This window comes from Rhinolophus ferrumequinum, chromosome 24, assembly GCF_004115265.2.
Source record: "Rhinolophus ferrumequinum isolate MPI-CBG mRhiFer1 chromosome 24, mRhiFer1_v1.p, whole genome shotgun sequence".
NCBI classification, from domain to species: Eukaryota; Metazoa; Chordata; class Mammalia; order Chiroptera; family Rhinolophidae; genus Rhinolophus; species Rhinolophus ferrumequinum.
This window is the reverse complement of record NC_046307.1, coordinates 21108903-21136504: the sequence shown is the minus strand read 5'-3', so window position 1 is coordinate 21136504 and position 27602 is coordinate 21108903. Positions and strand designations below refer to the sequence as shown.

At 38.9% G+C, this 27602-nt stretch overlaps 1 protein-coding gene across 7 annotated transcripts in view; it reads right to left on the bottom strand.

The window, feature by feature from the left end:
* Nucleotides 1-253: 253 nt before the first annotated feature.
* The window catches only part of FBXO38 (F-box protein 38), a 45812-nt gene continuing 18463 nt past the window's right edge, over nt 254-27602 (bottom strand). For 5 of the 7 annotated variants that reach the window (XM_033096211.1, XM_033096212.1, XM_033096213.1 and 2 more), the window contains 15 exons: nt 26266-26359; nt 25135-25265; nt 22611-22781; nt 20840-20982; nt 19744-19954; nt 18569-18688; nt 17023-17202; nt 14813-15547; nt 9664-9764; nt 9353-9455; nt 8145-8311; nt 6656-6801; nt 5929-6032; nt 5095-5208; nt 254-1131 (listed from right to left, as the gene is read on the bottom strand). In XM_033096211.1, coding sequence (XP_032952102.1) covers nt 953-1131; nt 5095-5208; nt 5929-6032; nt 6656-6801; nt 8145-8311; nt 9353-9455; nt 9664-9764; nt 14813-15547; nt 17023-17202; nt 18569-18688; nt 19744-19954; nt 20840-20982; nt 22611-22781; nt 25135-25265; nt 26266-26359 — 2699 coding nt within the window. In that variant the 3' untranslated portion in view covers nt 254-952. The remainder of the gene's footprint in view (nt 1132-5094; nt 5209-5928; nt 6033-6655; nt 6802-8144; nt 8312-9352; nt 9456-9663; nt 9765-14812; nt 15548-17022; nt 17203-18568; nt 18689-19743; nt 19955-20839; nt 20983-22610; nt 22782-25134; nt 25266-26265; nt 26360-27602) is intronic. The other 2 variants (XM_033096216.1, XM_033096218.1) reach the window with 2 other exon arrangements.

Here is a 27602-nt window from a genome sequence, read left to right as displayed (position 1 = left end):
TGCCCTAGCTGGGGAGTTTCTCTTTGAGAGAGGCCACTTTCTGATGACCAGATATCCTGGGAAGCTCTGCTGTTCCCAGTGTTCTGTCGTGTACCTTTCTGTGAGTTGAACATCTTGCAGCCACAGAACTTAAAAAGAGAGAGATCAGAAGGTGGATTGTACTGGAATCTTATTTAGATGCAACTTTACACATTCTTTTTCTGCGTATTTGCTACTGTTCTTTAAAAAGAGGGATTCAGGTCCAAGGCAAAAAAAAGTTTTTAATAAACTTTTATTTTTATATTCAAGATAAAGCATATACACAATTGAATGTGGAAATAAATAACTAGAAATGCTTTGGAAACTTTTGCATTTCCCCCTCAAACTCAGTTTTTGTTTTTGTTTTTTAACTCATGAGTCTTTATTTAATATTAAGAAGTATGGCAACTATAATACCAAAAGAAAAAAGAACCACAATTTTGTACAGAAACATATAGCCACTTCTGACTATAGGGTTTAGTCTGTGTTTTAATAGTAACAAAAAAAGCACACAAGACACAAAGACTCTTCAACAGATTTACTCAAACTGCTTTGCTCGAGAAGAAAAAGGCACAGATTTAAGGGGATGACAGTGATCATTAAGAATATAGTAAATGGAGGCTCAGCCAAAAAGTGACACTTTATGAACTAAGTCAGGAAAAATGAACTCTTTCCAATTATTTGCCTTCATTAAAATGAATTTTTAAATTAAACTGTATAAACATATGATATAAAGTTGGTACTTAGGAAGTGTCTGTATATCTCCTCTATGTACAAATCTTTGTATACAACTTCAATGTTCCTTATATATTTCCTATATTCCAAACTGAGCCAGGGCCTCCAACGACGCGGCCCGAGTCCATATGGTGCTCGCTGGCAGCCGGACGGCCCCTGCAGCTTTCTGCCAGAAGAGCTGGGACGCAGGAGGGACCAGTCAAATGTAGTCATCTTCCACTGGCTCCCCATTGACATCACAATAGTGGATAAAAACTGCCACCACTCGCTGAAACACACCCTTCTTCATCTGACGCATCTCTGAAATTTCTTCTCCTATTGTCTCCATACAGATGTCTGCAGACAGCTGCCCTTTCCGTCGCGGAGCATAGATGGTGCCTTGGAAATCAGAAAAAAAGGGGAAGTATGCATGAATATCAGAACTATCTGGAAGGACACTTGATTAAGCTGGTCCATGAGCCATGCCTATATACTACAAGGCAATGCCACTGACGTGTAGAGCTCACGGAATGGGTCCCCGTCAGGTTAGTTATACACCACGTTTGATGCCTAAGAGCACACAACGTTAGGGGCCCAAGGTGAAAACGCACCAGAGAGGTTAAGTCATACACATGTACATGCGGCTTCTGAAATCCATTTCCTCACAAAATATATTTTTAACAATTTTTTATTTTTCAATTACAGTTGACATTCAATGTTGTATTAGTTTGTGGTATACAACATAGTGATTACAATATTATTGACCAAATTCCCTCAGCTTTACTTTATATGCCCATGACTGTTTTGGAACTACCAATTTTTGACTCACAATCTTTTCCCCTTTTCCACCCATTCCTCCAACCCCCGCTCCCATCTGGCAACCATCAAATGTTCTCTGTACCTATGAGTTTGTTTCTGTTGTGTTTGATTATTTTGTTTTTTAGATTTCACATATAAGTGAAATCATATGGTATTTGTTCCCCTCTGACTTATTTCACCTAGTACATTGCCCTCTATGTCCATCCATGTTGCCACAGAAGGCAAGACTTCATTCCTTTACCACATCTTTATAGATTCACCCACTGATAAACACTTAGGTTGTTTCCATATCTTGGCAGTTGTAAATAATGCTGAAATGAACATATGGATGCCCATGTCCATTAGAATTAGTGTTTTGGGTTTCTGTGGATAAATACCCCGAAGTGGGATTACTGGGTCCTTTCTCTCCTGTAAGAGCCTTTGTTTTAACGTTTATTTTATCTGGTATATGTATTGCTACTCCAGTTTTTTTGTTTTTTTTCTGTTTCCATTTTTATGAAATATCTTTTTCCATCTCTTTACTTTCAGTCTGTGCGTCTCTCGACCTAAAGTGAGTCTCTTGTAGGCAGCATATGTAAGGCTCTTGTTTTCTTATCCATTCAGCCCTCCTATGTCTTGATTGGAGCATTTAATCCATTTACATTTAAAGTAATTGTTGTCAGATATGTAGTTATTGCCATTTTTTCTATTTTTTATCTTTTTTTCTTTTTCTTAAAAAAAGTCCCTCTAACATTTCTTGCAATACTGGTTTGGTGGTGAGGAACTCTAGCTTTTTCTTGCCTGGGAAGCTCTTTGTCTGTCCTTTCATTATAAATGACAGCTTTACTCAGTAATCTTAGTTGTAGGTCCTTGCTTCTCATCACTTTGAATATTTTGTGCCAATCCCTTCTGGCCTACAAAGTTTCTGTTGAGAAATCAGCTAATAACCTTATAGGAACTCCCCTGTAGGTAACTGCTTTTCTCTTGCTGCTTTTATATTCTCTCGTTGTCTTTAACCTTGCCATTCTAATTGTAACTGCGTCTTGGTGTGGGCCTCTTTGAGTTCATCTTGTTTGGGACTTTGTGCTTCCTGGACTTGCATGTCTATTTCCTTCACCAGGTTAGAGATGTTTTCAGTCATTATTTCAAGTAAGTTTTGAATTTCTTGCTCACTGTGTTCTCCTTCTGTTAACCACATGATACAAATGTTAGTACACTTGATGTTGTCCCAGAGGTCCCTTAATTCTCATTTTGTTGATTTTTTTTTTTCTGTTCTGATTGGGTATTTTCTGCTACCTTATCTTCCAAATCACTGATTTGATGCTCTGCTTCATCCAATCTGCTGTCGATTCCCTCTAATGTATTCTTTATTTCAGTTATTGTATTCTTCATTTCTGACTGGTTCTTTTTCATGTTTTCTCTCCCCATTTTTATGTTTCCTATCTCTTTGTTGAAGTTCTCCCTGAGATCACTGAACATCCTTATAACCAGTGTTTAGAACTTGGTGTCTGGCAGATTGCTTGTCTCCATTTTGTTCAGTTCTTTTTCTGGAGTTTTGTTCTTTTCCTCCATTTGGGACATGTTTCTTTATCTCCCCATTTTGGCTGCCTCCCTGTGTTTGTGTCTATGTATTAGGTAGGGCTGCTATGTCTCCCCATCTTAGCAGAATGGCCTTATGTAGTAGGTGTCCCGTGAGGCCCAATGGCACAGTCCCCCTGGTGTCCTAGCCAGATGTTCCTGGTGTCCCCCTTGTGGGTTGTGTGTGCCCCCATTGTAGCTGAACCTTGACTGCGGTTGGCATGTCAATAGGTGGTACTGACCCTCTCAATCTGGTTGATTGGTTGTGAGGATTGGCTGTGATCACAGTGGAGGAGCTGTTGTGCAGGGGCTGAACTTATAGAGCAGGATTTGCTTTAGCAGGGCTCTGGTGCCTGCTGAGACTGCCTTTTGGGTGTGTTGTTTGTGGAGGTGGTTGGGTGGTGGTGCTCTGGTGTAGTCTGAAGCTGGCCACTGGATGTGTTGGTTCTGGGGTCTTTTGGGAGGGGATCTGGTACAGGCCAAGGTCAGCCGCTGCCTGTGCCATCCAGGGCCACTTGGTACGAGCTACAAAATGTTCTGCAGATGTTGCCACTTATACTGGGATTGGAGGTGACTGGGAGAGGTTAACTTGCAAACTGAGGCCAGTTGTTGCTAGTGCCAGGCTTGGGGCTGCTCAGCCAGAGGTATAGGACATGCTGAGGCCAGATGCTACTTGTTGGGGGTTTGTGAACCTTTGAGAGATTTTAGGAATGTCTGCAGCATGAACCAAGACAGGTCTTTTGTATGGAAAAGCCAGTAGGAGTGGCTTGAGTAGGCCCACTAGTTGGGTGGAGCAGATCTCCAGGAATCAGCAGGGCAGGGCATATGGTGTTTGCTAAGCGGATGGAGACTCAGCTACGGCCCCTGCACAAACAGGCTGGGTGATAAGAGGGCTCAAAAAAGAAACGATGGCTTCTGTCAGCCCTTTTGTCTGGGAGTAAGCTGCCCTTGCCTTGAAGCCAGACAATTTAGTTCCTCCCCATATGTTCCTGGCGGCTTTCAGCTGCTGTCCCAGTGCTGGAGCTCAGAGTGAGTGAGTCAGTCAGCGAGCAGAGTCCATGTGCAGCCCCTTTAAGAGGAGCGCCTGGGAGTGCAGCTGCTCTCCGGCTCACTCAGCCACAATCTCTGCTGGTTTTCACAGCCAGAAGTTGGGGGACTTCTCTCCCCAGCACTGGAACCCTGGGCTACAGAGCTCAGTGTGGGGCTGGGACCCCTTGCTCCTGCAGAGGGTACTGCAGCCGAGATATCCCTCCTGATTTTTAACCACTACATGTAGGCATGAGACCAGCCCGTTCCACATCTCAGCCCCTCCTACCAGTCTCGAGGTGGCTTCTTCTGTATGTCTTTAGTTGTAGGGCTTCGGTTCAGCTAGACTTCAGGTGATTCTCAATGATGGCTGTCCTGTAGTTTAGTTGTACTTTTCATGTGGTCGTGGAAGGAGGCTAGCACAACATTTACCTACCTACCATCTTGACTGGAAGGCCCTCATAAAACATTTTTTAACAAACATCCTACAAATGGATATTCAACTGTGCAAACACTTAGATGAAGTATATTTAAAATTTCTTTCAAGTTTCCCCCAAATATCTACACCTAAATCATAAGTTGCAAAAAGTATGCTAAAAACTGTAAGTAGCAAAACAATAATTAGCATAACTGGAACCAATCTGAAACAATATGGTTGAAAATAAGGAGTAACAAAATTATAAACATTTAGGTAATAAAAAAATCTAGGTAGGAAAATCTGTCTAAAGGATTCCTTCCCACCAACCTCCGTATGTCCCTGGTAAGTCAACTGATTACTGTACAAATGTAGAGCTGTTTTTTGTAGGGGAGAACCAAACAATAACGAAAAGCAAATAAATACATTTATATGGGAAGGGAATTAAAAGCTGAACTGCTTCTAACTGTAAACAAAATATAAATATCTAACACAGTAGAATACACTCAAACTAGAGAATATAAATCAAGTCAGGTCATAATTACTTTCTTCATCATCTTCAAAATCGTATCTGGCGAAGCTGTTGGGTTCTGCTGCCCGTAGTGATCTCAACCAAGGGAAGTCAGAAATCATGGAATATGGAGCACCATCCACAACACCTGAAAGAGGAAGACAGGATAACAGAGTTCCTGGTGGGGAAGTGACGACAGGGCCAAAGGGGTGGTATTTTGTATCAAAATGTGCTTTCGTTCCTCATGGCTGACAACGCTCTGCAGCAGGAATGCACGTTCCAATTACAGCTCTGTCGCTGCTCGGTCACATGATCTGGCCCATCCTCTGCTTTCATTAAGCCTCAGTTTCTCTCTATGTATATATGCAGAAGGTGCCAAAAAAAAAAATGTATACACATTGTAAGAAAGGAAAAAAACATATTAAAATTGGTAACTACTTTGAGTACCTCTTGTAATTGCAGAAGTCAAACGTGAATTGTAGTTATCTTTTGTTATAGGTATATATTATTACAATTTTAATAGTTTTTTTCCTTTCTTAAAATGTGTACACATTTTTGTGGCACCCTCTGTATGTATAAAACAAAAAGGCTGAGACAGGTGCCCTCAAGTCACCTCCAATTCTCAAACTATAGCAAGTTTCAATTTTCTTCTACTTTTTGTGTTTCAACACTGCTTCTGATTATTTTAGGGATGGTAAAGACATATGTAGGGAGAATAGGATTTATCTGGTTCCTGCTACCCCCAGATATTCAAAATACCCATTATTTTGAAGAACTGTAAGGCTCCCATTCCTGTCTTCCCTAAGACATGTCTCTCCATTGAGTTAGTTACAGCTGCTTAGCTTTCCAACCATCTGTAAATGCTCACCTTCTAAAGTATAGATTTCTCTTCCCCAGGGGTATTTGGGGTACTTCTTTAAGTCATCTTCACTTCGTTTGGCTTCAGGGAAGAATTCATACTTAATGAGCTCTCTGGTAGCAACAGGAAAAAATAAATAAAAATGATAAAACTGGAAAAAGTGTTGGGGTGTACAATAGAAAGGAACTGTCAAAACTGTGCCAGGCCTTGATTCTGATGAGCATCTCGAACTAAACATTAAGCACCTAATGGAAGAAGGGTATACTCAAACTACAGAGTACGTATCCAGCAGGTCAAAATTACTTTCTTCACTACCTTCAAAATCCTATCACGTAAAGAAAGAAAGCCCCTCTTTAATCAAATGTCTTGTGTGTACAAGGTGCTTAATATAATGTTTATGTAACAAATGCATAAAAAGCCCAATTTCCTAATGATGTATAGCATTGCAGTTTTAAGGTCTTTAATTCACCTCTTTTCCATTCCCTAAGGGTAGAGGAATGAAGTCAAATGTACGTGTATAACCTTATCTTGGAATTTTTCTTATGTCTGAAAATAAAAAGTTACAAAAAACACATTTTTAGTTTTAGGTCCTCATTCCCTCAAGATTTTCACTTACGTTGTATTTCGTATGTTTCAGTGCCTGAAAAGCCCAGTGAAAACATTTGAAATAAAGAATAATTAGGGTTTTTTTCTGGGAGGCCTTGCAACAGGAAATGACTGAAATGGCCTTACTTACTGATTGATGTTTGCTATAGTGTCCATCCAGCTGCGAATGCGCACCTTGTTCCGGACGTTGGGAGGGTTACTGAATTCATGGATAATGCAGATGTGATAGGGGTAGGGCCCGCTGAATAGCTTCTGCTCAAGTGTTAGTGTGTCCACCTGTGGGAGACATCAGAGAGAGGGGTTTGGGCCAACGAAGAGAATGCCTCAGAAATCTCTCTCTGAGAGCTTGAAAAATCTTCCCTGGGGACCTACGTTTTAAAATCATTGGCTGATTTGAAAATCAAATAGTCACATTCAGCCCTGAACACAGCTTGCCACACTGGAAGTGACGTTTAGCAAACTCTTCTGTCAAGCAAGCTGAGAGACTGACATTTCACTGTTATATAAATGCCCACTAAATCGGAGAATCGGAATCAAGTCAGAGCGCAGGAGTCCGCGTCCAAGCATGTCTTTCATAGATTCAGATAGTGACTGCATTCCAGGCCTGTGGCTGCGCAGTACCATATCCCCTGTTCAAACTAGACTACTGCCTAGTCCAGCTCCTTGCCTCTTTGCAGCCGTTGTTCACGTTGCTCTCTTTTCACGGAAGGCCCTCTGCCTAGCTCTACTTATAAAATCCCACTCTACCATCTTAATGGCATTCACATCTACCTCCTTCTCGGAAAACCTCCTTCTCGGAAAGACAAACTTCTCAAGGGAAGGACGACGTGCTGTGTACTTTTCAGCCCCAGCACATCAGAGCCACTCAACAAACAATCTGTTGAAATGACTCTTTTGGGGCCAGGTGCCAACTGACTACAAAGGTTTAGTATTTCCTTTAAACTTTCTTTTGCAATTAAGCAGAGCCTTACATATAATGTTTACTTTTTATTTTGTTGTTTGAGAAATCACTGACATACATCATATATAAATTTAAGGCATATGGTATGTTGATTTGGTTGACAAATATTGTGAAATGATTACCAGAACAGGTTCAGCTAACATCTATAGTCATATTAGTGCAATGTTTACTCTTATTAATAATGAAAATAATAATAATAGCAGCTATCATGACAGCTTACTATATGCCAGCAGCTGTTCTAGCACTTCACATGTATTAATTTAACCATAACAATAACTGTACGTTTTTATTCTTCTAATTTTATAGATGAAGAAACTAAGACACAGAAGTTAAGTCATCTGCTATAGGTCAGTGAACCAGAATTTGAATCAGGCAGTGTGAAACCAATCTTTGCTCTTCACCATAGGCAACTTTGAATAAGTATGAAAACTTGCTGAATAACGATTGCCCTCATCACACAACTTGCTAAATACCCACAAAAATCTAGCAGAGAAGTATTAAGGAAGATTGGCAAAGTAGTCTATCTTGGTTAAAAGAATGTAAAGGATCATCACTATAGGTTGAGCAAATGAATAAATGTCAAGTCCGAAAAGGTTGAAGACTAAGTAAACATGTCACTGCAATACGTGTGTCATCAGAAAGGGGCAAAGCTGGGTACCTGCTGCATTGGGCGTAGGTATATGATGCGGTTTCTCTCAGGAGGCATCCGTAGTATCTGGTCTAGCACCTGATCCATGTTCAGTTTCTTGCACTGTGCATAGTCAAATCGGTTTACAATTGGCGCATTCTCTACTTTTAAGTGTTTCAGTACCCTGCATCTGGTAGCTATGAAATGAAGACAACGGTAAGCTCTACAAATAACTTATTGCAAAATCACAGAGCAATGTACAACCTATTTGGAATCATCTTTGGAGGACGGACACCCACGTTTTTGGTCCAAACTTTCAGGGAAAAAAAATCTTTCATTTTAATTCAAATTTTTATTTTTTTATATTTAGGCACTTGTTTTTTGTATTATAAAGGAATTTTAATATTTATTTATTATTGTACTTTTAACTCATAAGCATAAATAAAAGAATTAAAAACATTTATATATATAATTAATAGATACGGAATTAGTACTACCCAAGTATAACACATCCTTATTTTCCCCTCACAAATTTGGGCCAAAAAGTGCACATTATGCATGGGAAAATACAGTACTATGTATCTCAAATTTTCAAAGCTCACACAAAATAATACCCTACTATTTTTCAGAGACAAATACGTACATACGCAAATACATGAAAGATAGACTGGAAAGGATGTATGTTAAACACATGAGTATAGATGGTGGGAGCCAATGGGATTGACAATGCGAGACAAATGGGACTAAAGAGAAAAGTGAGGCTTGGACTAATGATAATGTGCCGTGAATTGAAGTTATTATTAATCATATCAATCTAATCCGGAGCAGGTAAGCACTTAAGGTCCAGTCACCATTCGTCCCCAAAAACATTTATACACAAAACATATGGAATATCACAGTTAGCACATAGCAGAAACAGGATTCAAGCTGAGGTCTATCTGACTCCAAAGCCCATACATGTTGTTGTTCTGTCCTATCAGATCAGGGAGCAATGATCATTTGGAAGAAACGGGAGAAGATGCTATTTTAAAAGATGAACCAAGTCTCTGTACATGGTCCCTCGCAGATACTACGGAGTAATTATTTGAGAACTACAGAACGAGGACAAAATTATAAGTAATCCAACATAATGATTCCTTTAAAAAAATAATCTAGTCATGTTACTGAAGCATTTGTGAGTCCTTAGTTCCTTCCACTTGTTCACGATGCTCCTGTATGCCGTGGGCCTAAATACATACCATGGATGAACATCATCTTGGGACAGTCTTTTAGCACTAGATCTGTGATTCCACAGTTGGTCATAGTGACTCCAACGAGATTTTTGGATTTTAATACAAGGACCTACAAGGACAAAAATTTTTAAGTTAGAGATCTCTGTACCTTTTTTTTTTTTTTAAAGCTTAAATGTTTTCACTGGCACAAATGACAAGCCACTGTTATCAATTTTTTCTCCTTAGGGCAAAGAAACTATGTAAAGATGGAAATTTTAGTTCCTTTACGTTATTCAGGAGATGGCTGGACTGAAAAGTACGAGGGTTTTTTCCTTCACCTGCACGTGGTCGTCCTCAATCACCGGATCACTGGTGCTGGTGGATTTATCTGCCGTCCGCTTCCGCTTCATGGCATGACGTGGCTTTGTTTTGGCAACCTCTAGAAAAAGCAAGGAAAAATTGCAAATTTTAACCTTGCTTTCTTTCCTTCAAGAGAGCACATTCAATTCCATGTGTATAAACTCCATCAAGACAACTCTCAAATCTGTGACTGGATTCCCACAGGAATCCAGTCAGACCCCTATTTCCCAATGACTGTTCCAAAACAAGATCACCCTCCATTATACCTCAAGTATCTCTACATCAAATATAATATCCCTTGTTATCCCTGGGCCATTCCAACAACCTAATTAACATCCCAATCTCTAGTCACTCAACCCAACCTAAATACTATTGATGGATGAAACTCACCAACTTCCTGCTAAACAACTTTAAATCATCAATGACTGCTGAATGAATTCATTTTAATACCTGGCATTTGGAGCTATGCTTTAGCCCCCCCTCTCTCCTGTTTTATTCCATACCGTATCCTAGTCATCTCCCACTGCCAAAGCCTCGGAAGCCATTAATCATTCTAGCTCCTTCTGCCCAGAACACCTTTCCTAACTTCACTTTTTGAAATGCTACGCATCCCTGAAAAGACCATCTCAAATGCCACCTGCTCTAACAAATCACTTGGATCCCCACACGTTGTATATGGCTTTCTAATTCCCTGTTTACTTGTTCTGTTGCTCCATTTAAACTAAAAGTTCCTCGAAGGCAACAACGCCGTCTTATTTCATTTTTGTATCAATGTCAGCCACCAGCAAGGAGCTAAAATGAACATTTACTGAAATGAATGGCACTCAACATTCACTGAATGAATTGAATGAATGAATGAATGCAGCAGAAATACATAAGTGGAATAACAATAATAGCAAATAATTACTGAGCCCTTACTGTGTATCAGGCACTTTTCTAAAGGTTTCACTTGTATTAAACTAATTTAATCATTCTAAAGGCCCTTCTGAAATAGATTTATTATTCTCCTTATTTTACAAGTTGGAGACTGACATAGGGGAAGGTAACATAGCTTCCAAAGGTGTTAAGTGGTAGAACCAGGAGTCAGAACCAGGCAATCTGGTGCCAGTCACTACACTAGAAAACCTGCAATCTTTTATCTGCCAAACCCTAGTCAGTAAGGCGCTAACTCATTTTTTAGTATTGTTCTGAAACATCACAGATTAATTATAAAAGTATGATTTTAAATACAAGTTCGAAATTCATCTCTAAAACTTAAGCACATATATATTCTAAGACAAGACAGTAGAAGTCACTATCCTCATTTTTTATAATCATTCTGTAGCAAAGCTTATACTGAATGAAATAAGATTGCCCTTCATGAATTAAATCCCGCCATACTGCTCTTCCCACTTGGCAATTCTCTAACTTCAAACATGAAACATTACTAAGAAAGAGGGAAGCAAGATGCAAATACTGCACATTCCCAAAGGCTTGGGATTAGATGGGAACTCTAAAGATCTAGTCTAAGTACTTTTTTACACACCAGAACTTTTCCTCCACTATTTGAAGTCTTTGTGAAACCTTACTATGCAAAACAATAGAAAGGAGCTGCTTCGGTTGAAGACTAAGAAAGAACCCAACAGTTCTACTCATCAATCTTGCTCCAAGGACCGGGAACCCAAGCAAAACCCTGGAGTTCTGGAAAAACATGAAAACCATTGATCTAGGTAACCCAGTGAAGGCCTCCTTTCACAGTATTCCTGAAGGAACTTTGTGCAGAATCTAGTATCTTCATTGACAAGGAATCTTCAAAAGGCAGCACATTTCACATAACAGACAAAATGCACGCACTCGTTACAACAAATAAAAAGGCCCTGGTTCCCTCTCCCCATACCACAAAAATGAAAACATACAAAAAAAGCAGGTTTTTTTCCATTCCTTTATGACAGAGTTCAAATAAGAATCTTCTACTTAGCATTCTTTATGATCCGATTTTCAAACTTTTCCCTTTGCTGGATTGCTCTCTCCCCTTCATTCATCAGAATATGGGGTTCAAAGTTAAATTTCCTGCTCTCCAGAGTGCCCAAATTGGCAGCTTATGTTTTCTAAGAAAAGTTATAAAACTAAGTCACACTTTACATTTAGATAATCTTAAAAACCAAGGACTTCTCAATGTAAAAGGAAAACAAGAGTTCATCCTGTTCGTTATTTTCTTCTGCCTCCCTCCTTGTTTAGGAAAAATTAATCTTTCTAGGGACAATTCTTAGTGATTTCATATACCCGTCAGCATCAATATACCTCAAATGATGGTTCCTACCACTTACTCACAATTAAAAGTTCACAATTACTGAGCCCCATACCATGTAAGATATTGTGCTAGAAGCTGGGACTATAATGGCGAACAAGCAGACACTGTCCCTGCCCTCCTGCAGCTCATAGTCTAGTAGACAGACAGACGGCAAAAAACGGAATTACAACATACTGTGGTTAACGTTAGAAGATGCTACAGAAACACAGAACTGCAGACCAATCCAGTCTTGGGTGTCAGGGAAGGAGGTTAGTATTTATGAGAACCATACCATATTAATCTTAAATGCTATTCTTATGACAATTTTTGTGATATTTATTTTATAAAATATTATACAGTGAGGATAAAAAGAACTTACAGGCATTTATTCCCAAAAAAGGAATTCATAAGACGAATAACTATATCAGCTTCTAACATGGGTATTAACACAAGGCCATAAATTAAAAACTAATAAAAACCTCAAATGTTTTCTTTAAAGTGATTTTAAAAAATCCCTAACACTCAATTAAGTCTGTTCCTTTATTAGTTTGGACTTTTCTCCTCAAAATTTTTAAAGCAGGATGGCGAATAGATATTAAAAACATGCTAGATTAAAAATAACAAGTTGAAAGCTACCCAAACAACTTATTCTTCTTTCTAAAAGAGATCTGGAAAATATTAAAATCAGCACTTTGACCTCTCTCCAGAAAAGTTGTTACTGAAAGTATATGGACTGTTTAATAAATATTAGGAAATAATTTACCTACTATAGACACATTAGCTACATACATTAGAAGTCTTCTCAAACTGAATAGTAAAATTACAAGGTAACAGATGTAATATACCCAAAAAAGTAAAAAGCACTACATGAGATTTAAAAAAAAAAATTCTAGGGAACTATTTAAACTATTTAACCTAAGAAAAAGCTCTAGTCATGAAACAAGTCAGAAGGAAATAGAAAAGGGGATAGTAGAACACAAGGCAAAAAAGAAATCACAGCCCCTTATGGTTAATATGAAAGATCTATGTTAAAAACAAAAACAAAACAAAGCAAAATCCCCAAAACAGTAACCACCATAAAACTTTACATAAGACAAATTGGAGACATAAGACAAATTGGAGACAAAATAGTCTCTAAATAGGAAGACTTAATGCTGCAAAAACGACAGTAATCTTTCCAGTTGATCAATGTAATAGAATTCCAAACAAAAACAAATATTTGTTTTTAGAGCTTGACAAAGTTATTATAAAATACAACTGTAAAAATAAATGATAAATGTATGACTAGCCAAGGATATTTTGACAAAGAATAATGAAAGAGGAAAGGGCACTGGAACAGAATAGAATGCCCAGAGATAAACGTTAAGTACAGCTAAGGCACATGGTAAAAGAGCATTTTAAAATAATGACATAAGAATGGATGTCAATAGATAGTATTGAGACAACTTGGTGACAATTTGAAATAAAAAAAAAAATCAAGTTAATTAGCACAGATTAAAATAAGGAATTAAAATCAAATAAACAAATAAATAAAAGAATGAGAAGATACGAACAATTAACTGAACCAGGCACAGGGAAGGCCTTCCACAGCATAGAAGCAAAGGAAAAAAATGGTAAAGGTAAACTCATACACCTGACCTTACAAACATGAAAAAAACCTGCAACGAAAGGTGTCTCAACGGGGGAGTTTCTGGGTACAGTCTCAGTTTGGGACGATGAAAAAATTCAGATGGATGGTAGTGATGGTTGCACGACAATGAGAAGACACTTAAAGCCACTGAACTGGACACTTCAAAATGTTTAAAAATGATAAATTTTAGGTTATGTATAAAATTTATCATAAAACATTTAAAATTCAAGCTAGAAAAAGGATTTTCAGCATACGTCAGGACTAGTGTTTGCAAAACATAATAAATCTTTAAATAAAACTCGTAAGTTTATGCTACTACAATTCAATTAGCACATACTTAAGTTCTCGTATTTATCTTCTGAAAGCTTATTTTTGTTTATTTTAACTCCACATGATTCGATCATCTATTAACATATAAAAAGTATGGACTCTGTTCTGGGGTCTGATTTTAAGATTTTAAAACTGAGGGAGACTTGGATAAAGTTAAAATATATTATTATTCATTGACAGGTATACATGTCTTACAGGCAGAAGAGATGACTTAAAAATGAGGTCAGATATATAAACAGAATTATGATTAAGAAATGTGTTCATCCCCACCCTTCCCAATGCCTCGGCATACACATTATAATATTATTAATGAAATTTTATACACACACACACACACACACACACACACACACATAATTTTTTTCTTTTTCAGTATATCGTCACCAAAATAATTCTCAGCTAAGCTAGATACTTACCGGCTTATCTCCTGGCAAACCTAACTGGACGCAAAACTAGACTTCAGAAAAAATTACTAAGTACTGCAGAGGCCGACAGAGGAGGATCCCCATATGACATGTTCCCCCCACCCCAGCAACTTCAGGCCCTTATCTTTTGGCTAAGGTTTAAAACTTCACTAACAGTTAAGACTTCCCTAAGCGTGGGATGGGAGCAGAGTTTACCTATTGGGACTTACGACATCAGAATCAGCAGTGTAGTTAGGGTCAATATACAGTTATATTTTTCTTAGAAACTTAACTTTCTGAGTTTTCCTGGGTCACACATTTTCCATACCCTCCCCCACCACTGCTGAAAATTAGCTCCAAATCTGTACGATCACAGAACCCCAACACAGAATTCAGTCTGCCAAACTGGCTTTACCTAAGAAAGCTTATGGAATGAGTTCATGCCCGTCTCCAGTCCTATCCTGCAGTTGCTAAGCCTGGCAGCATTGTCATACCTGACTCAGATACCAGCGGTACATGGGACAGTCTGCTCCTGGCCCTTGTTAGGGGCCTCCGAGGGTAGTCTTCATTAGACTGCACGTCACAGCTCTCAGGCTGGGAGCTCCCCCTCCTGTCCTCACCTGTAGCCCCAGAGCCACTCCCATTAGTCCTCTCATCATGTGCTGGGCCTGAAGACCCCCCTTGTGGCAGAGTCCTAAAGGAAAAGGCGGATCTCGTACCATCCGGGCCATTCACAACACAGGCTCGGCTGGTTGAAGGACGTTCCTCATCAGAACACCTGCTAGTTCTCCTTTGGGGTTCCTGGGGCCTGTGACAGCAGCATCTGGGGCAGACAGAACTCTCTGCATCTCCCTCCTCCATGGCCTCAGAGTCCTCTGACCCAGCGGGGGAGCAGACACACTGCCTGGACACATCCACTTCTGGAGGGCTAGGCTCGGAAGAGCCGCCGCTGGTCACCGTCCTTACAAAGGCAGGGCTTTGAGAAGCAGTGCTGTGTGAGCTGGAGTTTCCCACTGTGCTGGCGGTGGTGCTGCTGCAGCTGGGATAAACATCCTTGTTTTTTTTCTTTTCAGGAATATCCCTAGCTGCTTTCATATCGGCTTTGATCTGCTCACTGGTGACCTGACAGCCTTTCTCACAGCTGCTTTCCTCGAGGGGAAACTGCTTCGACTGGCCCATCTGATGGGAGTTGTACCTCTTTCGAAGTGGAGTCTTGCCTTTTCCACTTACTGCTTATAGAAAAAGAAGAATGGCCCGAGGAAAAGAAAAGGTTTCAGTACAAATTCTGGACAAAAGGCAAGAGTAAATCTGGAACAGGAAATAATGTACACCAGTTTTCCTAAGGTATAATGGTGACCACATAACTCAGCTGCTCAAATTCTCTACCGCTCCCTAGCGCCTCCCGGGTTCACACACATTAGCTCAGCCTTCGAGGCTCACCAGGACCTAACTGCAAACTAACTTTCCATTCGCATCCCCTCTATGTACATTCTACACCCCACCCCAAACTTTTCTTTCACTATACACAGCCCTGCTTTACTCCCTTGGGGTCTCTGTTCTTACCAATCCTTCAGACTTGGGCCTCTGTCATCTCTTCTGCAGCCCCACCCCAAAACCACTGCAGTGCATCCCCTGTAACTTTATTCCACGTTTCTGACCTGACTCTTCAATGAGGCTAGAGGTTCCCTAAAGAGAGATCATGACTTACTCATCTATGTATCTAACTTACTCATCTATGCACCTAACACAGTACCTGGGGCACAGTAAGGCTCAGCCAATATGTAAAGGAATCCTTAAACAAATAAGGTTTTGTCTGGCTGACAGAAGATCTAGTTTCTAAATTCAGAAACTGAACTTTCTAGGAAACTTAGGTTAGTCAGCTGGTCATATTACTTTTCCTAAATTTTACTTTCCATAAAAGCTCCTTTCGACCACAATGTAAAGATATCTGATCTTTTGAGAAGAATAAAATAAGAACTGAGTAATTAGTCAACACTTAGTAAATTATTCCTCTAAAGAACTGAGTTTTCCATATACAGAAGTGTATATTTCAGGTTCAGTGTAAAATGAGTACTGAACATTCAAATATATTAAGGAATAGGGTACCCAAGGAAAAATGAGTGGACAATTTTTAAAAACCCCATCCTTTGCTCAAAGTGGAAAGCACATGGTTCTGAGAAACATAAAGGAAGGGAAGACAAGGAGGAAGTATGAAGAGATACAGTTACAGTTTCTTGGTGAGGCAAAGGGCAGAAGGCTGTTGGCTAAATTTAAAGGGAGACACGGGATGGGAAGAGTTCCCTCAAGCCCCCAGAATAGCCACTGACATTCACTGAGCACAGCTGGACAGGTTAGCCACTGGGGAATATCTGTCTTCACTACTCTAAATGACCAGGGGCCTTCCCTTATCCAAGGCGCAGGCCCCTTGCTCATCCCTGACCCTGATGCCACAACTTCCTAAAGCTATGGATTCACAATGCTCGTGTCTTCTCTTCCCTGAGCCCCAAATTGTACTACAGTTGCCCTCGACAGCACCACCCAGACTCCCCTCTCCCTTGGGCTGTTGCCTTTCTCGTCTCCTGTCACATTTCGTAAGGAGATGTTAACTGCACCACACGCTGTGATAGGGACACATTATTATAAAAAGTCCAAGTGTGTCAGTTCTCATGACTCTAACAGGTCAGAGGACGACACAATCTCTCACCTGACAATTCCCTGGACTGCACTGGCTCTCCGGTTTTTTCTTCACGCTCAGAGTAACGCCGAGCACCATTCTTAGGAATCCAGACTTCTTGGAGTTCTAGACTGTCTTCCTCATCATCACTCTCTGAATCATGAACAGTAATTGGGGTTGGTTTTACTACACGCTGAAGACCACTGGGTCCTAAAACAAAAAGCACAGACCTAACAGTTACTTTCTGCCTAAGAAAGACTCGCACTCAAAATGCTGCTTCCAGGGATCTAGGCTCAGAGATGCTTTGGCTGTATGCAGCCTCCCTGATCACTCGTTTCAATGGAATACGTACATACTTGGATGAATACTGTGAAAGCATTTTAACTCTAAAACTTCATATAAATATTAAGTATGATTAGTAAGCAAATTAAAATAGAAGATCATGTGGCATCCCCCTTCAGGACCTTCACTATTTGAAAAAGGCCCATAAATCATCCTAAAAATAAGCAAAATAAGTCATAATAATCACCAAATAGGCCCTGTTTTTCCAATTTTGCAAATGTGCAAATGAAGGCAAAGGAAACGAGGACCTCAGACATCGACAGGACCAGTGAGAACTCTGCCTTCTTTAACTGAGCACAGGTCTATCTCACTGGATGTAGTTCACATACATTCTCGAGAGGCCCTGCGCATGTTAGAGTCCGGTTATTTACTTATACTTATGTAAAACGTGTTATCTGCTTGGCAGTACACACTGTAAACCTTTAGCTTGTATGACCCAATTCTCTCTGAAGAATGACTGATATTTGTTCCATCAACAAAATGTAAGCTCCAAGGAACCTTGCCTGTCTTTTTCCTGTTAACACTGTACAGTGCCTGGCACAGAGTGGGCACTCAGTAAGTATTTGTCGAGTAAGTGACTGCATCTGTAAGACACTTAAAACAAGGGTAGTTAAAGGTGTTTTCAATTCAAAGGCAAAGTAGCCTTCCAACAGACTAGCTGAGAGATAACTTGAGCTCTAATTTCAGTTCTGCTCCTTGATCCTTAGCTGAGTGGTCCTGAACAAATCATTCAAACTTTTGAGAGAATATTAAGTTTTGCCACCCGGAAAATGCAGGATTGTATTAGGTAATTTTAAGGGCCGTGGACTACCATAGGTCACCCAACAGCAGAGACTAGATCTTGGTCTATTTACTAAACCAGGTTAACTTCTCCACTGCTCTTCCTCTCCACCAAAATGAAGGGAGGGCAAGCAGAATATTTAATCAGGTCATTTATTTTTCCATCAACAAGCTAAGTGCTTTCTTTCTCTACACACACACACACACACACACACACACACGTGTGCTAAAACAGACAGAGGAATTTTTGCTGCAGTTATAAAAAATCAAAACCAAACTTTAGTAAGATACATACAGCAAGGAGAACATCAATGTAATACAGGCCTCAGTAAGTAAAAGCATACAACACATCATTATCTGTGATGACAAAAAAGAATCATTCAGTGTTTTAACTCCTTCATTAGAGTCAGGACCTAGGTTTCAGAACCATGAATGCGGGCAGTAACATGATTACCTGCTTGTTCCTCGTCACCATCCACAGGAATAACAGCCTGACTGTGAGCTGGAGTCTCATGTCCACTCTCAGCCAACACCTCTCCATCTTCTTGCACCATGTCTTCCATCTCATTCAATGCTTAAACAAAAATAAACACAAAGTCAAACAGGAGAGCTCTACAATGACCACAATGCTGGCCAAACTGTGGCACCCCTGAGAAATGAAGAGCCCTGTGATTATTACGCCCACTCTGGAAGAAGAGCACGTAATCGTGCTTTGTTATATCAACATTAACAAGAAGTATCCACTTCTTCTGTAGGCGACGAACTCACAGACAGGAAAGGATCACTTGTTGGAGAAAGTCCATCACTGTATGATGAAAGCAAGGACAGAGGAACACAGCTGAGAGAAAGCACCAAGTTCATTCCTGAAGGTGTTACCAGGGATGGCTGTTATCAGGCAACTGCTTGTCTCCTTCTAAGCTGTTTGCTTGGAGGGAGTGAGAGCCAGCTGAGGGAAGACCTTACAATCACAAGCAATTAGTCTCGTAGTATCTGCTGACTAAACCAGGAAGTATTGGGCAGGCAAGCTCAAACTGTACGTACGTTTCTTTTCCTACTCTCTACAGGCTGCGGTATCATTTTGGCTAATGTGTGACAAGGATTATTAACAAATATACCAAGTACTTTTTTAGCATTTTAATATCACTCCAAATGTTTTATTTGCACCAAAGTCTTCACTACAGTTATCAGTGCCTATCAGTGAAGGGGAATGTGTGATTTTATTTATAATTTTCCAGAGGATAAGTGCAGTGAACAATTTCAGATCGATGTTTTAATCAGTTTACTCTCAATATAAAATGGTCACTTTTCAAAGAGGACCCAAAATGAAATAATTCCTGGCTTTGCCGGCTTTTTATAAGGTTAAATCCAATCCCCACGTCAGTATTCCCGGAACTCAGCCCACGACGCCCTCCCGGCCTGAGCCTGCATGCCTGATCGCAGCTTGAGTAAGGACAACGCCAATGCTATCCTACACATTCCCAGCTCGGACACAAGCCAGAGGGCAGCGGACGTCTACCCCCTTTACCACTATCTCCTCAGTGCCCACGGGTAACAGAAACAGAATCAGAGAAATAGAATCCAAAAGGAGAAAATCATTTCTATCTGGAGCTCACAAAAGGTCTGGGTTACCGTCGGCTGCAAACTGCTGCTCTCCCGGCTGGAGATCTTGCCGGAAGTCATTCTCCTCATCCGAGTCATCTGGCTGATGGTGATTATTGTCGTGGATGTTGGCATTATTCTGGGCGTTATTGTCATTGTCGTTGTTGGAGTTCTGGTTGCTCACAAGGGCTGAGGACACCCCAATTCCTGTGCCTGCACTCAGACCAACTCGAGCACAGCCCTAAGGCAAGATGGAACCACATGCTTATTAATTAATATCCCTTCATTCATCTCTATTTATAGCACCTTTCATCTCTATTATTTATACAGCACCTTATTCATGAAGTGCTTTTACATATGCATACAGGACTTCACTTAAGGCTCACAACACTTCAAGCAAGAAAAACTGCTATTATTCTTGAGTTACAGATGATGAGAGGCACATTGGGAAGAGATCTGCTCAACAGCACGTGACCAGTCAGTGGGTCAGCTGGGACCTGAAACCCAGTAATCTGACCTCAAATCCTGAGCTCTCCCCACTGTCACACTGCTTCAACAGTGGGAAGGTAGCCAATTAAGAACTGGTAAAACAGAACATAATTAGTTGACACATTAAGTTTTTATTATGGTGAGAGTATAAATTTTATGTTAAACTGTTTTAAAATAACCTTTTGTACAATCGGGCAACCTCAGATTTCTCAGGATATACAACTGACTGAAAAAGATAGCAGCAAAGGAAAACATTTCCAAAATAAATTCCTAATCCTTATTTATATTTTGGATTCCTGATTAGAGATTTAATCTCCGAACTAATTACTCTAAGTAATAATTTGTCTTAGCTCAAATTTCCACCTTTGCTCTTACCTTATTTTCAGTTTATAGGACTAATGGGAACAGCTTTCCACTTAACTTTTTCCTTTCCCTTCTTTGAAAACCCTTTTATACTCATTTACAAAAACAAGAGGCCATGCATTATTATAACCTTTATGCCTTCACTGAGGCTGGCAATAAAAAGTCCAATCATAACACTGTAAAGGCATATTAGAAAGAAAAAAAAATAATGTAGGTTGTTTTCTTCCTTGAGTATCAAAATAAATGAACAAAAACTCTCTCAAATGTGATTTACTTTGGGTGGTTCACGAAACATCTGGTCCAGTGAAATAAACTCCAGGCTGGGCAACAATTCAACAAACTGACCAAAGGAGTCCAGCTTCAAAGCGTGGCAGCGCACTAAGTTGATATCAACCAGTCGAGTCCATCTTGAATGGTCTGTTGACGAAATGGCCAGAGAGAATATAAGTAACACTTTCTCCATTACTGATGAATTCTGTCACTTTTAAATTCTGTTTCCTTAAGGAACTTTTCTCTTATCTCATGATCTCTAAAACTTGGTGACTCTACACTGGTATTTCCATACCTAATTTCATTGTGAGAACTAGATAGCTTGGGAATCATTAACTTGAAACCAAGTCAGCCTTGATTTAAATGTAACCCAATCTACAACCTATATACCTATTCAACAACAGGACACTAATTAAAGACATACTGGTGCATTTATTTAATGGAACACTAAGAAGCTATTAAAAGATTGAAGAACTGAATATGCTTGCATATTAACATACAAAGCTCTCCAAAATATTTAGTACAAAAGACAAGGTACAGGACGGACAGTGTATACCCAGCAGGCTCCTTTTGTAAACATAAATCATTTTTAAATGCTACATATGCATAGGCTGCAATGTGCACAAAATAATTTGTCCAGAAGAATATATAAGAAACTGTTGATGGTGGTTACCTTTGAGAAGAGGAGACTTTTCATTTTGTACCTTTCTGTACTGTTTGATATTGTTTATCAAATGCATGTATTACTTTTAGTTTTTAAGTGTTAACAGGAATTCTGAGTGATAGGATTATAGGCCATTTTTTTTGTGTTCTTCTTTATACTCTTCTGTATTTAAGAAAACAAACAAATCAAAAACCCAATAAATGTTATTTGTCAAAAGTGATCTATGCCTGCTACAACCCAAAGTTTGTATTTCCCAGTAACTTCTTGGTGCAGTTGGCCCAGGGAGACAATTTCCCTTCTGGTGGGTGAGACATAGCCATTCTAACGAGTGATGTCAGCAGAGGCCCCCGAGCTCCAAAACAGGCCTGGGGAGGGGCTTTTTGAGAACTACAGTATCTGCGGGAGACAAGGCAGACGGCAGAGGCGGCTGCTCTGCAGGTGTCAGTGAAGGGGGCTTGGTTTGGTTAAAGAGGACGTCACAATGAAAATTCTCTAGTTCTGAATTTACTTAAAAGTTTGGGAATTTAGGTATTTAAGAAGGGCCTTTAAAGAAACAAACAGTATTTACTCTCTTAGGGAGGAAAATGAACTCTGCCCATAGGAAAAATACCAAGGGCAGAAGTCACACTTGTATATACAGGAGATCAGGTGGGGAGGGGAGGAGAGGTCTGAAAAAGCCTAGGATTTTATAGCGGTAGAAAATTTCACTATAAGTTCATGTTTAATATGTCACTTAAAAGTATTTTTAAAATATATATACTCACTCTGTCCTTTCAGATGTGTCATTTGAAGGTAATTCAAAGAAAACAACTATAATATCCCAGGCAATGATTTGTAACTTTCATTGTAAGTGTCTGGCCCAAGGAAGTGTCTATAAAGATCAGGACACTTGAATCCATAACTTGGACAGTGTAAATTTCTCAGCAGAAAATTTCAGGAGTTCAAAGAGGCACTGAATATGCTTCCAACTTGGTTATCAAAAGTTCCCAGAACTTGAATAATAATCCACATAAAATACCTACATTTTATATTAAGATGCAATTCATAGCACACACACAAAAGATACACATTATCTCAACGTAAAATACAGCAGTATTTAAGCCTACAGTACCTGAGATCCAATTGTATGGGTTATGTAGATGGGGGCAATTGTAAATTGCCAGATATTTGATACATGAAAACACTTCATTGACTGCCTTCATCCCTATATCAGTGATGATACCAGGATTTTCTACCACATCAGCCAAACCATACTTCACCAGATCTGCATTAGCCATTCTACCTAGAAAGAGAAATCGATTAAAAAGAAAAAACATTCTTAAGCGTCACGAAGTGCTCACAATACTTTATATTAACATCCAGTAGGATCACTATGATAATTCTGTGTCATCTGTCCATCATCAGGTTCAGGTTCACGTACAAATTTAGGTTAGGTATTTTGTACGAACGGGGTAGCATTTATCTTGTAAAATAAGATTTTATATTAAAAGTCAGGGGACAGCTAGTAAGAAAATAATTATTTCCAATTGTTAAGAAAAGGAAAAAAAGAAAGCAAAAACCTTAAAGCAAAACTGAAAGATGTATTCTATTAGTTCACATTTACAGTGCTTTTTAGTTTTATCTTTTAAGAGAAAAATATGTTAAAATGTAAGTCTTTCAGTGTCAGGGTCATGTTTTCGGAGCCGGGGGGGTGGGGGTGCCCATGTGTGGAGAAGAATCAACTCTGGGAATTCAGATTCATTGTAGGGCCCATGTTATTGGTTAGTCAATCTGAATGTATCCCCAGAAAGTGGACTTCTAACTCAGCACACCCTCTCTCTGCCACTGGCTTTAGTGCCTGCTGCCTTGTCACAGACTAGGGGTGTGGGTAAAGCAGAAGAGGGTCCTCCATCCTGGTTTGTGCCACTGGAAATCACACTTCACCCCGTGTCTCCTATCTAGACAGTCTGTCAGAGGCCCCTGGCACCAATTCTGATGCAGAGAATCCTAGGCTGTCTTTGGAGATACAGGAGAGTATGTACACGGGAGAAATGCATGAACTACAGCAAACAGGAAGAAAAGAACAGCTTATAAAAAGGTCAAAACTAAAAGTCTATTAAATATGAATCAGACTGTGAAATAGTTATATTGAAAAGTGTAAAATAACGGTAGTCAAAAGGTAAAGTGTTTTTCTATTGAAACTGTGTGTTAAGGAGAAAGAAACACTATAGGGAAATATTTGGTTATAAAGATAACTCTCCAAGACAACCTTTCCCTGGGCCTAAGTGTGGCTATCTTGAAGATACAAACTTTGTCAAGTTTTGAGCTTTCGGAAAGAATAAAAAACAAGATTATAGAAAGAACACCAATTACCAAGCTAATAATATTATTAAGTTACTACACAGACACTGTAGAAAGATAGAGACTGTTAGCAACCTCATTCAAAAACCGAAAAGCCTGATAGCAAGTACAGCAGGTTCCGAGTAACGTCACTTTGTTGTAACCTGTGTGAGATGTCCTAGGAACTCTTGTTTGTATCAATTAACCTGGGGTCAAATTGGTTTCATTAGATGAACACGGTTTTGCCGCAGTTCCAAGAACTTATCAAGGACGTCAAGGGGGACTTACTGTGCACTGATTTTATATGGAATTACTATACCAGTTTATCCTTTTAAAGCTAAGTCGGTGAAAAGCTGATCTTTTTCAAAGCTATATGGAATAAAAGTGATTCCCGTGTTAAATTGGCTAGAAGGTGATTTGATTTGATTTTTTAATCCTTCACCTGTATTAATGAGAACTGCAACAAAGCAAAACAAAACGACTATTAATCGGACATATGTCAGAAATGAAAAAAGACAACACTCCTGCTGTTTGACCTGCAATGCCCTGAGCAGAGTCATGAAGCCTTCTTATGGTCTTCTACGAAGCAAATCAGATCCAAAGAAAAAATGCCATTTGGTATGATAGTGAGTTTAAGAAAGACTTGTTGCAAATTACATGGGGAAATAATTAATTCTTGCAAAAATAAAAACATGCTGGTGTCCTTGAATACCTAACTAATGCATGTGGGGGAAAAAGTTTGAATAATGAATTGCCATGCATTCAAACCCAAAGGAATGAGCTCCCCATTGTAAATACATTCCAGAAAATGCTGTGAGCAAGCCTTTCAACAGCAATCCTCGTGAAATGAATACTGACCATTAAGTGCTCACACTATCTGGGAAATCCAGACCCCCCAGCGGGCTTGTTATGGAAATGGGCAGGGACTGGGGCCTCATCTGAGAGGACCAGCAAAAGCTTCAAGTGTGGCAGATCAAAGTCAACAAATGGAACCAAGGATGACATTCTGTGAAAAAAATGAAGCAGAATGGGAAAGAAACTTGGGCAGCAAAGTGGAGACAGTATCAAATGTAGATAAGGATCTTTTTTTGGTATGCTGTTAATCACTACATCTTCTATAATAAAATCTGGCAATATTGGAAAAATTCACTGACACTTCAACTTTAAATTAAAAATTTCTTTTTTAAGAAGCAGAGCTCCTAAGATCTTAAGTTCTCTTAATAGTCCGGATAATATGGCACATCCCCATTCAGGTGTCAGCTCATCAAGTGAGTTCCCTACAGCAATTCTAGGGAATAAAATGGGATAAGTCTTACTCTGCAGCAAAAACTCATCTACATATCCCAGATGAAGGGTTTCAAACTGGGGGAACTCCAACTCTGCCATCTTTAGGGCAGAAAAGACACCATCTTTGGTTAAGGAAGGCTGGATCCGAACTTCATGTAACCTATAAACAAAGAAATACACAGCAGAGTAAAATGAAAGCCATCAGAATCAGAGGTTCGTCTAATGTAAGGCTCTGAAAGAAGTTTATCTTACTGAAGTGTCAAACGCAAACAATGTTTTTCCCTCCATTAAAGAGATGTTTCCTTTAAAGGAGTATTTTGTGAAATGTGGGCACATCTTAGATGGCACACTGAAGTTACACTAAGTAACAATGAATTACCCAGTTAGAGTCTTGAATCCTTTCCAATGCTTTCTTAAATCTGATTAAGTCAAGGAGATCTGATTAATCTGTGTCTGGTGCTGATATTTCTATAACATATTTTGCTAGCTGTTAAGTCCCATTTTAACAAAGGGTATAGTTCTACAGTACGTAACAAAACCTACTAAATTAAACTTAGAAATGGTTTTATTTATACTCTTAATATGCTACTGATGGAAAGTAAGTTTTCTCGTTGAATAAATGAAAAATGGTTAATTCCATTTAAATAATATTATAAAAGTGAAAATAGAGGCATTTTTCATAACACAGGAAATAGTAAATGTGGCATAAAATGATATGAAAATGTGTTAAAAATATAAAGGTGTTATAAGAAATCAAACACTGATTTCTAAATAGCAAATATTATCTGCAACTAACTAACGCCAATTCTTATAGTCGCAGAGGCTGAGACAACACTTCCCGAGAGGGCTGCAGACAGCGGAACATCAGTGCTTGACTTCGGTTGGGCTCTCAGGCACTTCCAGACAGGTGACTGCTTTTCTCTGATGAGACCACACCCTTTCAGAGCTTGCTGGGTCTGGAGTGCAGACCAATTGGTCATCAGTTATGACATAAGGCTACCACTAAGTGATAACCCTATTGCTATGTAAAACAACTCCTTTGTATTTTACAGCTGAATAAGGCATTATCAAACTTCATACACACATTCCCCAAAATTTTTGTAAAAAAGGGAGAAACATACAATTCTAAACAAAAGACACAAGGTGAAGAGGAAACATACCTACGGGCAGCAGTGATGATGAGGTAACCAAGATCCACTTCAAGAGCGTTTTTGCAAGCTCCCAAAACAATAGTGTGCAAATTTCTAAAACCACCTAGTTAAAGGAGAAAAGGAACAAAACAATAAACACTTCATTTGACTACAGCATTTTTATTAAAGCATTTATACACACTTTAGATGATAACTATTTGTTTAAAAGTAAGTCTATTTGTTTTTCCACTTATATTAATATCTCAAAATGAATTATGACTACTAGCCATCTCCTAAAAAAAAGATGAAAACAGATGCTGTCATTCTAAAAATACGTTTTGATAGCATCTAAAAATTAGTCCAAATTATTTAGATCTTTAAGTAAGAATTCACTGAAAGCCAGAAAAGCTCATGAGGAAATTATAAAAAAGGGATCCTGACATTTTCTGGCCAAAGTTTGAACCTCCAATATATTATAAGGAATAAGACCAGCATTACTTTAATTTCAACTAGCTTTTTTTTCATGTTTTTTAAACTTATACAGAGGGTGCCAAAAAAATGTTTTGGCATTTTCAGAAAGGAAAAAACTGTATTAAAATTGTAATACTCAATATATACCGATAACAAAAGACGAATACAAGTCGTGTGTACATTTTTTGGGACCCTCGGTAGAGCAAAAAAAGTACACAAATCATTAATGTATACATAGCTTGATGAATTTTCACAAACGATTGATTTGTTTTGAACTTTTATAAATAAAATCACATAGTATGTACACTCTTGTATATGGCTTCTTTTACTAAACATTTTGTTTATGACATCCATGAACATTGTTGCATATAAGCTATAGTTCATTCTCATTGCTGCACAGTATTCCATTGCGTGAATATGTTATATTTTAATTTTGCATGCTATTGCTGATAGGCATTTGCACTGTCTTCACTTTGGGGTTACTATGAACAACATTACTATGGACAATCTTGACCGGTCTCCTGAAGAACATGTTATGCGTTTCTGTTGGGTTTAAATATCATTATCATTAACACTGTCAATGATAATATCTATTTGTTACAAATGGTACTTGATGATTTTCCATTTATACTTTGAATATCCAAAGTTAGATTTTTAGTTCTCAACTATTAATTATCTATCTAGCCAAATATCTTGGTATTTTTGCTGCAATGAGAAGACGATTAACACAGAGAGCATTCTATTAATATTACGTATCATTATTTAAAATATAAAGGACCTAGAGAGTAAAATGATTTTTCTTTTTAAAAGCCATCATCTGATGGATGGATCTATATCCAAGTGATAAACATAAAAGCATTTTATATACTATAAAATATTAAACAAACGTTAGATAT